This window comes from Ornithorhynchus anatinus, chromosome X1, assembly GCF_004115215.2.
Source record: "Ornithorhynchus anatinus isolate Pmale09 chromosome X1, mOrnAna1.pri.v4, whole genome shotgun sequence".
In the NCBI taxonomy this organism is placed as follows: domain Eukaryota; kingdom Metazoa; phylum Chordata; class Mammalia; order Monotremata; family Ornithorhynchidae; genus Ornithorhynchus; species Ornithorhynchus anatinus.
The window spans coordinates 94,117,514-94,130,830 of NC_041749.1; the positions used below are offsets into that span (position 1 = coordinate 94,117,514).

The 13,317-nt window shown below is 38.2% G+C and overlaps 1 protein-coding gene across 2 annotated transcripts in view; it reads right to left on the reverse strand.

The window, feature by feature from the left end:
- Positions 1-13,317, reverse strand: part of GRM7 (glutamate metabotropic receptor 7) — a 780,988-nt gene that overhangs the window by 396,753 nt on the left and 370,918 nt on the right. For both annotated transcript variants that reach the window (XM_029052142.2, XM_029052141.2), the window contains exons 3-4: positions 11,085-11,226; positions 9,778-9,932 (exon numbers count right to left, since the gene is read on the reverse strand). In XM_029052142.2, coding sequence (XP_028907975.1) covers positions 9,778-9,932; positions 11,085-11,226 — 297 coding nt within the window. The remainder of the gene's footprint in view (positions 1-9,777; positions 9,933-11,084; positions 11,227-13,317) is intronic.

Consider the following 13,317-nt stretch of genomic DNA (forward strand, 5'->3'; position numbering starts at 1 on the left):
CATCCCTAAATCCTGACATCCTGCTCAGACTCTGGAGTAGGCATGACTTGACCATCCAGAGTCAAACCTCAGATGGAACTCTGGGCGCAGGATTGTCCCATCTCTCCTGAAACCACCACACTTAGCAAGAGATCACATCCAGTGAAGCAGCATGGCTCAGTGGAAAGAGCACGGGCTTTGGAGTCAGAGGTCATGGGTTCGAATCCCGGCTCAGCCACTGGTTAGCTGTGTGACTTTGGGCAAGTCACTTCACTTCGCGGTGTCTCAGTTACCTCATCTGTAAAATGGGGATTAAAACTGTGAGGCCCACGTGGGATAACCTGACTCCCCTGTGTCTACCCCAGCGCTTAGAACAGTGCTCGGCACACAGTAAGCGCTTAACAAATACCAACATTATTATTATTATTATGTGTCTCTCTAGACCTCAAATTTTTAATCAAGCCATGGTATTTATGAAGTGCTTACTAAGTGGAGCCTATTTTCATAGCCTTTAGAACCTTAAAAAAAAAAAACCACCATAGCACTTTTGTACATCTCTTTAAGTCCCATTGCTCCTGCTACTTGTAATTTATTGTAATGTCTATCTCCCTCTCTAGACTATTAGCTCCTTGAGAGCAGCAATGTATTGTACTCTTTTTACAGTGTTCTCTGAACAGAATAAGTGCCCAATAAATACAAATTAATCACTGTATTGATATATAAATATATATACATATATATAAAATATTTGAAGTAACTATCTTTATTGCAACTTTTGGAAAAATAAGAGAGCTTTTTGAAATGATAATGGAAGGTAACGGTCCAATCAATTCTTCAATAATTTATTCATTCATTCGATTCATTCAATAGTATTTATTGAGTGCTTACTATGTGCAGAGCACTGTACTAAGCACTTGGAATGTACAATATGGCAACAGATAGAGACAATCCCTTCACTCAATCATATTTATTGAGTGTTTACTAGGTGCCGAGCACTGTTCTAAGCGCTGGGGTAGATACAAGGTAATCAGGTTGTCCCACATGAGGCTCACAGACCTAATCCCCATTTTACAGATGAGGTAACTGAAGCACAGAGAAGTTAAGTGACTTGCCCAAAGTCATACAGTTGATAAGAAGCAGAGCCGGGATTAGTCATTCCCTACCTACAACATAATAAACAGCTTTACTATGCCTCCTCGAGAGAATGTTGTTTAGGAGTTAAGGAACACTCTTCCAACATCAGAAATCTACATGGATAAATCATGGCATGATCTTGAAAGAAACAACTGTGCACATGCACTTTGCCACTTGTCTGCTGTGTGACCTTGGGCTAGTCACTTCACTTCTCTGTGCCTCAATTACCTCATCTATAAAATGGGGATTAAGACTGTGAGCTCTACATGGGACAGGGACTGAGTCCAACCTAATTAACTTGCATCTCTCCCAGCGCTTAGGAGAGTGTCTGCCATGTAGTAAGTGCTTAACAAATACTATAAAAAAATGGTGTTGGTCAAGGTGTATGCAGTATAATCAAATTTTCCTTAATTCAGGGTTTAAGAAAACAACTCCTGCATTAGAGAACTTAGTGTATTACCATCAGAAGTCATTTAACTTATCTCTGTCAAATGATAGTTTCAGAACAATGAATTCCTAAATGTTGATATCAGATGAAAACTGTTTCCTTGTCTTAGTGATAAGAAAATAGCTACTGCACTGGAAAGTAGATTTGTACCCGTTTGTTACTGGTAGTATTTCGTACAGTAAATTTCAGGTGGCAAGATGTCTGAACCCTTTTTTGTCTTTCACTTACTGAATTATTTCACTTTTTTGACTCATGTCGCAAACTTTTTTTTTCCACTCCAGTACTGTCCCTTTTTTGCTCATTCAACTAGTCAACCATCCATGCAATTCTTTTCTCTACTCCTTTATATACATAATGTTGGAATGAAATCCTTAACCTCTGCTGCTCTTATCTTCTCTAGCAACCTGCCTGGTACTCTCCAAGTCCTTGATTTCTCATCTCCTTTCAAATTTCAGATGAATACCTTTTCTTCTTTGTGATTACCTCTAAAAGTCTTACTCTTTGCATTTTCTAAAAAACTCTGACCTCACTGGTCCTCTTGCCTCCACAAAAATCTACAGGCAGATAACTAGTGGAAAGAAAGAAGCACATAATTTAAGCTATGTTTCATTGAATACCCTCCCAAGGAAGAGAAACCAAATAAAATAATTTTTTCTTGCATATTGTTAGAGTCCCTGTCCTGCACACATTTACCATTTTGGAGCCTGAATTTGAATTAAGACTATGGAGACTTCTAACCAAAGGCACCGCATTCCACTGCACCACATATAGCCATTTCAGATTTATGTTTGTCCTTTATCTGAACTGGACTTGAAAATTCCTTACAGGCAAAGGGTATATTCTATAAAACCACTCGTTCATCCAATACCATGAGTTGTGGGAGGATTTAGTAATCATTTATAGAATCATTACTAATAGAGATATAAAAAAATCCTGAGAGATGATCAGGTCAAGCCCCCTGATTTGAAATGGGAGAATGACCAAACTACCCAAGCCAGGTATGAGTCTCTTCTCCTTGAATGGAAACTCTAACACCATCCTGAATAGTCTTGCTCCTGTATTTGATCACCCTGAGAGTCAAAAAGTTATTTCTTAATACTTTGCTGTTTTAACATAAACCCATTTGCTCTTGTTCATATCTCAGTGGACATGGAAAACATGTGATCAGTATCATCTCAACAACTGTCTTCAGAAATATGAAGAGTTTTTTAAAGTCATCCCTAGACTAAGTAAAAAATACTAGGAGTTAAGAAACTTTAGGTTATAATTTGTAAAACTATTTTTAAAAATCAGGAATCTTGAAATTCTATGAGTTGCTGTTTAGGAGGCAGACAAAGAATGGGCTGAGGGCATTGAAGAGGGAAATGGGGGAATGGTGAAAAAACTTCTGGAATAAGAAAAAGAGGTGTGTTGTGTGTTGCCTTATTAAAATCACATGTCCTCCAAGAGACCTTCCCTGATTAAACCATCATCTCCCCTATTCCCTCTCCTCTCTGCTTCACTCTTGCACTTGATATTCCTCCTATCTTCAGCTCTACAGCATTTATGTACATATCTGTAATTCATTTTAATATCTACCTCTCCCTTTAAACCGTGAGCTCCTTGTGGGCAGGAAAGATGTCTACCAACTCTTATATACTGCACCCTCTTAAGTGCTTAGTACAGTGCTCTGCATACAGTAATCAATAAATATGATTGACTGATTAAAAGCTATCTAACATTATTTCCATGAATGGATTCTACAAGATGACTTTTTTAATACTAAAATGAAGAAAAGCTTCTCTTCTCTAAGTTACAGTTCCTAGTCCACTACCCTTTCCTCAAGGTACTCATTGAGGCTATCAATGAACAGTGAAAGTAACACACCCTGATGAAGAGCATCTGATATCGGAGGAGCAGTTTGAGATTTAGAAATAAGTATTTGTTTATTTGTGGATCCAGACAAATGCACATAAGTACATGCACATGATAATATTTGAAGATGGGCTGTCAGTTTATTTTTCTGATCTAGATCCTTATTGCAAGCCATTGAATGCCCTGCACATACTAAGTGCTCAATAAATACCTTTCATTGATTAATTAATTGCAACCCAGTGAAGAATAAAGTCAGAGACAGAGAAAATAGCCAATGCACAAGGAGTATTTATTGACTATGGACAAGGACCACTTTAAAATGTGGTGGAGATTAATCTAAGGATATAATGCTAGAGTGAAGAGGATGTTTCCAGAAAATGACCCTGCTCGGTCTAGAGAATTGACCAAAATAATCGAAAGTGAAAAAAGATATGTAAGGAGTAGGAGTCGTAGTAACAGTATTTATTGAACATCCACTGTCTGTAATGCACCATATTAAGCACTCAGGAAAGTACAACAACAAAAAAAACTCTAATGGAAGGAGATTGACAGAAAAATATTTAGAAGTAGAAATCTGACACCAAAAATGGAATTGGAAAATATTATTAAGCCTTTTTGCCATTTCTATGTTGTCTTGTTTGGGCCAAATGAGGGAACTGAAGTGTTTTCTTTTTTAAAAGAAAACATAGTTGTAGTTTAAAATGCATTAATATTTTCTTGATAACTCATTTACCAATTTCAAAAACCTTGACAAAAGGTTCATGGTGCTATAATCATTTAACACAGCTCCCCTCTCCCAATTTCATTCAGATATAAATTTCCACAAATTGCAGCTGAATTCCTTTTCTCTCTAACTCCTCTCCTGTCCAAATATAATCTCAGCAATGCTGATTACCACTAATTATTAATATATTTGCCCTTGAAATAGAAATTTTAAATAACTATTTAGGTGGTCCATATTTAGTACCCTAAAGAACGAGGTGATGTAACTGCTTGACCAAAGATATCCTGCTGAATTCTATCAACGAATTATGTTACCTAGATTGTACATTGTCCAATGATGAAAATACACAGATGTGAAAAATTGAATCAAGAAATTCAGCATGTTTGATGAGACTGTGCAATAGAATGAGATGTCAATCAAGCTTCACAAAAAACTGAAGGTCAATAAAATAAGTGCAGTGTCCAATTTTTTTTAAGGCTTTGAAACCTAGATTAATCACAGTTTCCACTATCAATGCCACTCTCATACCTTAGCTAATGTTAAATGGCAATATAGAATGATAATAATAATAATAATAGAGACAGTTGTAATGGCATACCATGGCGGCTAAGCAAAAGGAGTAGATGTAATAAACATAATAATAATACTGATGGTATTTGTTAAGCGCTTACTATGTGCCGAGCACTATTCTAAGTGCCGGGCTAGATACAAGGTAATCAGGTTGTCCCACATGGGGCTCACAGTCTTAATCCCCATTTTACAGATTTAGGGAACTGAGGCACAGAGAAGTTAAGCAACTTGCCCAAAGTCACACAGCTGATAAATGGTGGAGCCGGGATTAGAACCCACAACCTCTGACTCCCAAGCCTGTGCTCTTGCCACTAAGCCATGCTGTTTAATTCAATCAGATCAGCCATAGTCCCTGTCCCTTGTGGAGCTCACAATCTAATGGGGAAGATACTTGTTATGAGGAAACTGAGGCCCAAAAAAGTTAAGTGATTTGCCCAAGGTCATACAGCAGTCAAGTGTAGCAGCTATGACTAGAACTTGGGTCTCCTCACTGCCAGTCTTGTGCTTTTTCCACTAACAGTGAGGATCACCAACAGTGAGGTCGTGGAATGAAGGTCAATCCATCAGACTCAAAGCAGTGAACAATGAGGCAATTGAGCACTGCCTTACTTCTGATGTCTTTGTTCCAGGACCTCATTTTTGGTGACCAGTCTTTCCATAATAATGATAACATCTTTGGCATTTGTTAAGCACTTACTATGTGCCAAGCATTGTACCGAGAGGTGGAGTAGATACAAGAGAATCAGATCCCAAATGGGGATCACAGTCTAATTAGATGGGAGAACAGGTACTGAATCTCCATTTTGCAGATGAGGGAGCTGAAACACAGAGAAGTGAAGTGAATTGCCCAAGGTCACACAGCAGACAAGTGGCAGAGCTGGGATTAGAACCCAGGTCCTCTGAATCCAAGCCCTTGCTCTTTCCACTAGGCAACGCAGCTTCTGCGTGGCTCAGTGGAAAGAGCACGGGCTTTGGAGTCAGAGGTCATGAGTTCGAATCCCGGCTCCGCCACTTGTCAGCTGTGTGGCTGTGGGCAAGTCACTTAACTTCTCTGTGCCTCAGTTACCTCATCTGTAAAATGGGGATTAAGACTGTGAGCCCTACGTGGGACATCCTGATTCCCCTGTGTCTACCCCAGCGCTTAGAACAGTGCTCGGCACATAGTAAGCGCTTAACAAATACCAACATTATTATTATTATTATTCTCATTTAATGGTGCAGTGGCTTAGAGATCACACAGATTAAACTGCTCTATAAATCAGACGTTCCACTATCTTCACGTCTCTAAAATTTGCTCATTCCTCTCCGACCAAACTTCTCCCCTGCTCATCCAAGCATTATTCATTCATTCATTCATTCATTCAATAGTATTTATTGAGCGCTTACTATGTGCAGAGCACTGTACTAAGTGCTTGGGATGAACAAGTCGGCAACAGATAGAGACAGTCCCTGCCGTTTGACGGGCTTACAGTCTAATCGGGGGAGATGGACAGATGGATTATCCTCGACCCATCTGTCTTATTCAACCCATATAGTTAATCGCTTATGAAATCCTGTCAGTTCAACCTTCACAACTTCACTAAAAATCTGTCCTCCCCTCTCCATCCAAACTGCTACCATGTTAACCCAAGCACTTAACTCATATCACCTTGACTCTGCATCAGTCATCGTGCGGACCTCCCTGCATCTTGTCTTTCCCCACTCCAGCCCTTACTTCACTCTGCTGATCAGATCTTTTTTCTGAAGAAACATCCAGTCCACATCTCCGCACTCCTCCAGAACCTCCAGCAGTTGCTCATTCACTCCCACATTAAACAGAAACTCTTCACCATTGGCTTTAAGGCACTCAATCAGCTCTCTCCTGCCTATAATACCTTGTTGATCCCCTATTCCAAGCCAATCCACATACTTTGCTTCTGTAACACCAACCTAATCTTTATACCTAAATCTCATTTTTCCCACCACTGACCCATTGCCCACGTCCTCCCTCTCGCCTAGAACTTCTTCTCCCTTCATATTCTGTCACACCACTTCTCTCCCCAAGTTCAAAGGTCACCTAAAATCACATCTCTTCCAAGAGGCTTTCTTTAAGCCTTACTTTTGGGTAGCATAATGCCTAGGAAACACAACTCCTAGTTATATACTATAACTGTTTTGTTTTGTCTTGTTATGTTGTCTGTCTCCCCCGTTTAGACTGTGAGCCCGTTGTTGGGCAGAGATTGTCTTCATGTGTTGCCAAATTGTACATTCCAAGTGCTTAGTACAGTGCTCTGTACATAGTAAGCGCTCAATAAATACGATAGAATGAATGACCTAATAGCATTACATTCTATGGTGTTGATGAAAATCTTTGGTTGAGGGTAGGCTATCCTTGGTAAAGGTTAGTTCATAGCAGTTTTCTTCATTTTCATTGTCACATCTTGGGTTTGTACTGACTATTGCAACCAAGATAAGATTTATGTTGAAAGAGATTCATCAAGCCTAGTGGGTGGGGTATCAATTTGATCATTTTATCAATACATATCTGTTTTGCTCCATTAAATCACACACCACTGGGGATACAATGTTTCCAATTTAACTGTTTCTACAAGAAGAATCATTATCTCTGAAATTTTATAGTTTTGCTTCTGTGCACTTTTGAATATCCCCTTTCTCAGGAAGACCATCACAATATATGCAATTACAGCTTAGTGCAAGGACAATGTTTTTGATTTTTTTTTCCACCATCAATGAACACATTTAATAAAATATATAAAAGTCTAAGAGTGTCCTTGTTCCAGAAAGTAGGCAAAGAAAAGTGATAAAAGGGCTGCATTCCTGAAGTAGTTTGAGTCACTTAAAATGAGTAAATACGAAAATCTCCAGGGAAAATCTGATATCCTGCTTTGACAGGAGCAATTTTCTAAATATTTCAAATTTACGTCAAAACTAAACTGCTCTTCAGAACTATCTGAAAGTTGCCACCATTGCTGTGCCTTCTGAAAAACCATTCTTCGTTATGTCGGCTCTATTTACCATTATGAAATATGCTACAAGATGCCAACCATTGAGCCTAACCAGTTCCCAGCAGAACAAGGATATATCAAAGCACAATTCTTGGAAAGAAGCTCTTTAATGAAGTCTTGATCTCTTTCTACTTATGAAAGACTACAAAGCTGAAGATCACTGAATGCCTTGGTTAATGGGGCAACACCGAGCCAAAGATGAGGCCTATGATTTCCTGGCTCATCAAGCAGTGGGGAAGTAAAAATGACAAAAAAGGCCTGGGCTCATGAGATGAAACCAGTCAGTAGCCCCAAGATGCTGGGACCATAGACTTTTTGTGGCTCCTATCCTAAGAACAAAAAATATATAGGAAACATCATATGACATTAAAGTTATTCATAAACGAGTAATGAAAAGATTCTAAGGAAGAAAAATAAAGCTCTTCCTATTTAACACTTGGCTGTTGAGGTGACAGGTTCAAAGGAGTAGTTAAATTGAAAGGGGCCTGTTCAACACAGTGCCTGTTTAATGGCAGAGACATTTTCAAGGTATCAGCACTGTAGAATGAATTCAACAGTTGTAACACAACCTTCCATTTTAACCTTCACGTGTGTGGAAAATCCCTGCACTTAATTTACACTGCTGCTGCCATTTCCAATTGTCTTCAGAGAAAAAAGACCTGGAGAGGTAAATCAGTGCATAATCAATCTGATTTTGAGATAAAATTTTGAAGGACTGTAGTTCACCTGATCACTGTATTATTCCTTGACTAGACATCACTCTAAGAGAAAAAGCAAACAAACAAACAAAATTCAGCCTCCTTCTACCTGAACAGAAGTTATCAGCTGTGGCTTTGTTCACTGAGGGTTTCATGATAGAAGTACAGAAATGCTCTATGAGTCTATATTTTCATACTTCACTAGCTAATTACTCAAGGGTTCTAAAATGTTTACTGCAGGAAAGGGATGGAGGAGGAATGAGTCCACATTGAAAAGAACTAGCTTTCAATTGCTGGGTGACTACTAATTTATTTGTCCTGACTTTATGAAATACACTCTGCTTTTGGAAAATGTCTTGGGAGAGAGGACTTTGTGAATTCAAATTCAGTACCAACCATGTAACATGTAAATAATTCAAGCATCCTGTTTCTCCTGGAGAATGTAGGAATAGAACTTGGAAATACAAGCCACCTGGGCTTTCAACAAATCTCACACAGACCTTTCAGTTCCTGGTGGCCTTCTGAGTAGAATAAATAATTAGATTATAGTGGAGGCAGAGTAGAAAGGAATGCAAATATTTGATCTCTCTTTGAGTCAAATGATAGAGCTCATTTTAACGTGTGAAACATGTTCCAAGGAATCTTTGGAGAGCTGGCCTGACAAAAAGGAATACAAATCCAAGTACCAAAAGGAGGATTCTTTTTTTTTTTTCCTTTACACAGTGTCTACTTCATAAAGAACTTTTCTTTTTAAAGTAAATGAGAACATAAATTGGAATCAGCAAGTTTTGTTAACCCAGAAGGATATCAATTAGGCAGGATTTTTTTCAAAGCCCACTTAAAGGCAGGGCAGACACATAACTGCTTATTAGAAGCATTACAGGAAGTCAAAAGAGCCGGTATACTCTGGAAGGGATCTTGAAAGGGATTGTTAGGACACATTTCATGTCATTATCCTGCTACGAAAGCAATAGACAAATTAGAAGGAGGATTTATTTTCCTAGGTCATATATTATACTGTGGTGGGTTTTTTTTTATTTCTTATTAAGTGTAATGGTGTCCTATCTGAAAACTCCTGTGGCACAAATGTAAAAATACATGATAGTAACTTTGCTATTGTGAAAATAATGCATGACCTTTGAAATGGCAACAACAACTTTTAGGAACACAACAGGGTTTTTAGACTTATTTAGGTTTCATGGGAACTATGCTCTGTGCTAACTGAATATATAACAGATAAGCAGTGAGCCTGCAAATGTGTTTTGGTCCATATGAGAGTCATACAGTTACCTACTATCAATCATTCATGGCCCCAAATTGCAGACAAATTCCAAGAAAGAGAAACAATCAAAATCAGGGTCTTACCATCTATCGTTGCTCTCTTCGGCACAATGGTGATTGCTCCTTCAGCAATGTCTTCTTGCTGATTTAACAGATTTATTTTCGAGCCCCAACTGTCTGATCCCACCCACAGAAAATGACCCACTTGATCAGCTCTTTTTGCTGCTGCAAGGATCTGCCTGTGGAAAGGAGCATTAAATTCCACATGTTAATGCCAAATGACAGGGAACAACATTTAAGTATTTGCACTTTGCAAATCAAACAGTAAAAAACAAACAACAGAAGGCTGCTGAATAACCTGAAAGAAGACACTCATTAAAGTAAACAAATCCAGAGCTATTAAAATCCAAATGACAAATGATCATAACAACTTCTGAATAGGATCTCCCTCTTGGCTTTAAAAATCCAAAAGTTAATGTCATCTCCCTGATACTCTTGCACAAAATTAATGTTCCAAGAATGCACACGATGTGCTGCCCAGAACTCAAAGATTCTAAAAAGAAACATTAGGGTAAGGGTTATGAGCAAATTGAAATGCCAGTGTCCCAAATCATACTTTGGAAGACATGTAATTTGCCTGAGACAGCATAATTATAAATACTATGACATAGAATATGGAACAACAATAATAAAAATGGATGCAACTGCATGCTTATAATCTTTTATGCTGAGTACTTGGAACATTTTACAACCCTAGCCATTTCACTATATGATCACAAAGAAAGATTGTATACTGCTCTCCTTCTTAAACATTCTTATTATTGTACCCACTTTACAATTGAGTAAAATGAGGTACAAAGGGGTTAAATGACTTGGTTAGCCAAACATCACGCCCCAAAACAACACCCTCTTCTCTGCCCTGAGAATTAGGAAATGGCATTTCATAGAAGTGATACTAAATCAGTGGAATAACAATTGCAAAATAGATATTTTTCTTATGATTCCTTTTCTGTTACAAGCAACTATATGCATTTTGTCTGCCACAGACACTACTTTGCTGAAACATCTGCCTCCAATTTTGTTAGAATTGTAAAGCAATCATAAAACTTCAATGCATCTACTTGTCTTTTCACTCTAAAAATGATGCAATGCAGTTTGCTAAATGGGGAAAAATAAAAGAAAAAAGAAAAATGCATGCCAGTGACATGCTTTTTACATCATTCCCTATGATTTCATATATTGCAGTTGATATTAGATTTTGTGTATCATCTCTATGCATCAGTAGAGTAATATCTTTCATTCAGTGCTGTTTTCTTTTCCACTCCTCTTTATTACATAGTGCTTCAATTATTGTCAAGTGCAAATTAGCTCATTTCATCTGTCATTCTTACTTTATATCCTCATCGTTGGCAAAAATCACAATGACTCTGGAGTTGGGTGTCTCCAGGAGCTGTTTGATAATTCTGTCAAAATCAACGGACTTGTCTTTCCGATCCTGAGGGATTTTCAATGACTGTGCAATGCAGAGGCCACCTGTTTGAATATGAAAAGAAAAGAGGGGGGGGAAAGCCATCAATAAAATGCTGAAAGAAGTGTAAAAGGAAAGAAGAGCTTGATGAGGAAAAAGACCAATTCTTATTCTATAACACTTATGATTACCACCCTGATCAATCAATCAATGGTCATTATTGAGCTTCTACCGAGTGCAAAGCACTGTATTGAGTGCTTAGTAGTTGGAGGATGTAATGAGAGATCTGAGTGAGACTTCTGAATGATTCACCCCTCCTATATCGAGACATGCATAGCTGGAGAAAGTCTCCAGGTCTATTGACTCTAGAGGGAAAAAATCCAGAAACCCTGATTAGCAGTTAGTGGACTATTGTATACTTGATTTACTCTGAATCTTTGCTTCCATTTTTCCCTTCGCACCATGTCTTCATACCAATCAGGTAATTTTAAGACAGTAACCCTGCCTCAAAAGAGACTTTTCTTGAATATTCAAAGTAGAACTACACCATTCAGTTCTCCCATATAGTGGGTGTGCTATTTTTATAAAAGCATTAAGGAAAATTCACACTGCAGTAATCACTGAGCCTGGTGCTACACTTTCTTCTGATGCTGTATCCAAACAGGTACTTGTTGTCAGGCAAACATTCCTTAATGCCCTAACAACTTTCAAGCCAAAACATGCAGTGATAACATGCATTTTGGCAGAATGGAGTATGCTCTGTCTCCAGATCTCTAGGTCACTCAAGGCAGCTAACTGAATTGTCTATCAGAGACCATTACCCAAATAAATCTATTATTTACTAATAGTCTCCTAATTTGATTAGTCAAGGGAGTGACCATCAGGGCAGCCATTGTTCTGGGCCTGTTTGTTGTGAAATCCTTTCTCCATGCAACCAAGTAAATATCTCCCACCTTACCATTCCTTAGAGCCCAATTTCACTACTGTCTATGAAAAACTAAGATTTTAAGAAGTTTGACATGAATCTGTCCAGAGTAGAAAGGGCCATTTGGCATCTTCTCATGCACCGAAGGGAATAGTACTTAATCTAAACCCTGAATCCTATCATGATCCAATTACAGCTAAGTGATTAAGTAAATTGCAGTTAATTCCATTTTGTAGAAGGATTAGTAGAGGGGTGTTTTTTCACACATATATTTAATGCTCTCAATTTGCACAAGGAAGTGGTGCACGATGGAAAAAATAATAAAATGAATCTCCCCATTTCCTCTGCTTTACAATTTTTTTCACGTTTCATTCTCCATCAACGTCTTCACTACGATTATTCTCTCTCCTTGACAATTCTTTTTTTCTTTAACAACACTTGATGTGGCCCATCTGTAAGCAGATCTAAACCAGCTGCTCTTCTGGTTTATATCTGACTACAGGTGGGCCACATCAAATGTTGTTAAAGAAAAAGGAATTGTCCAGGAAACAGTTAATGGTACTGAACAAGTTCATAAAGAGTGAAATACGGAAAAAAGGTGGTTAAATAGGAGAAATGGAGAGATTGTCATGTTATTTTTCCATCACGCTTTTATAATACTTCAATTCCACATAACAGAAAAACAACTCCATGATCTAGAAATTTTCACATTACATAAATAAAGGAGCATCTGGCATCTTTAGAAATTAATTTGTGTTGCCTGTAGATAATATATGAAGACATTCACTTTAGATAATGCACTTAGTGCCTGACGAATGTCAGAGAAAACAATATGGTCTAACATTTACCAATGTCAAATAAAATTTCCTATGTTTGCCCTGGATATATATGGTTTTAAGGCAGGTTAGCCTGTTTCTAGACACAATGTTCAACATGAGGCTCATTAATCCTTTCAACTTAGGGGAGTTTTTTGTAATTTTTTATAGTATTTGCTAAGTGTTTACTTTGTGCCAGGCACTGTACTAAGTAGGTACAAGCTAATCAGGTTGGACAGAGTCCATGTCCCACTTGGGCTCCCAGTCTTAGTCCCATTTTACAGATGAGGTAAATGAGGCACAGATAAATTTAGTGACTTGCCCAAGGTCACACAGAAGACAAGTGGCCAAATCAGGATTAGATCCCAGGGCCTCTGACTCCCAGGCTTGTGCTCTTTCCACAAAGCCACACTGCT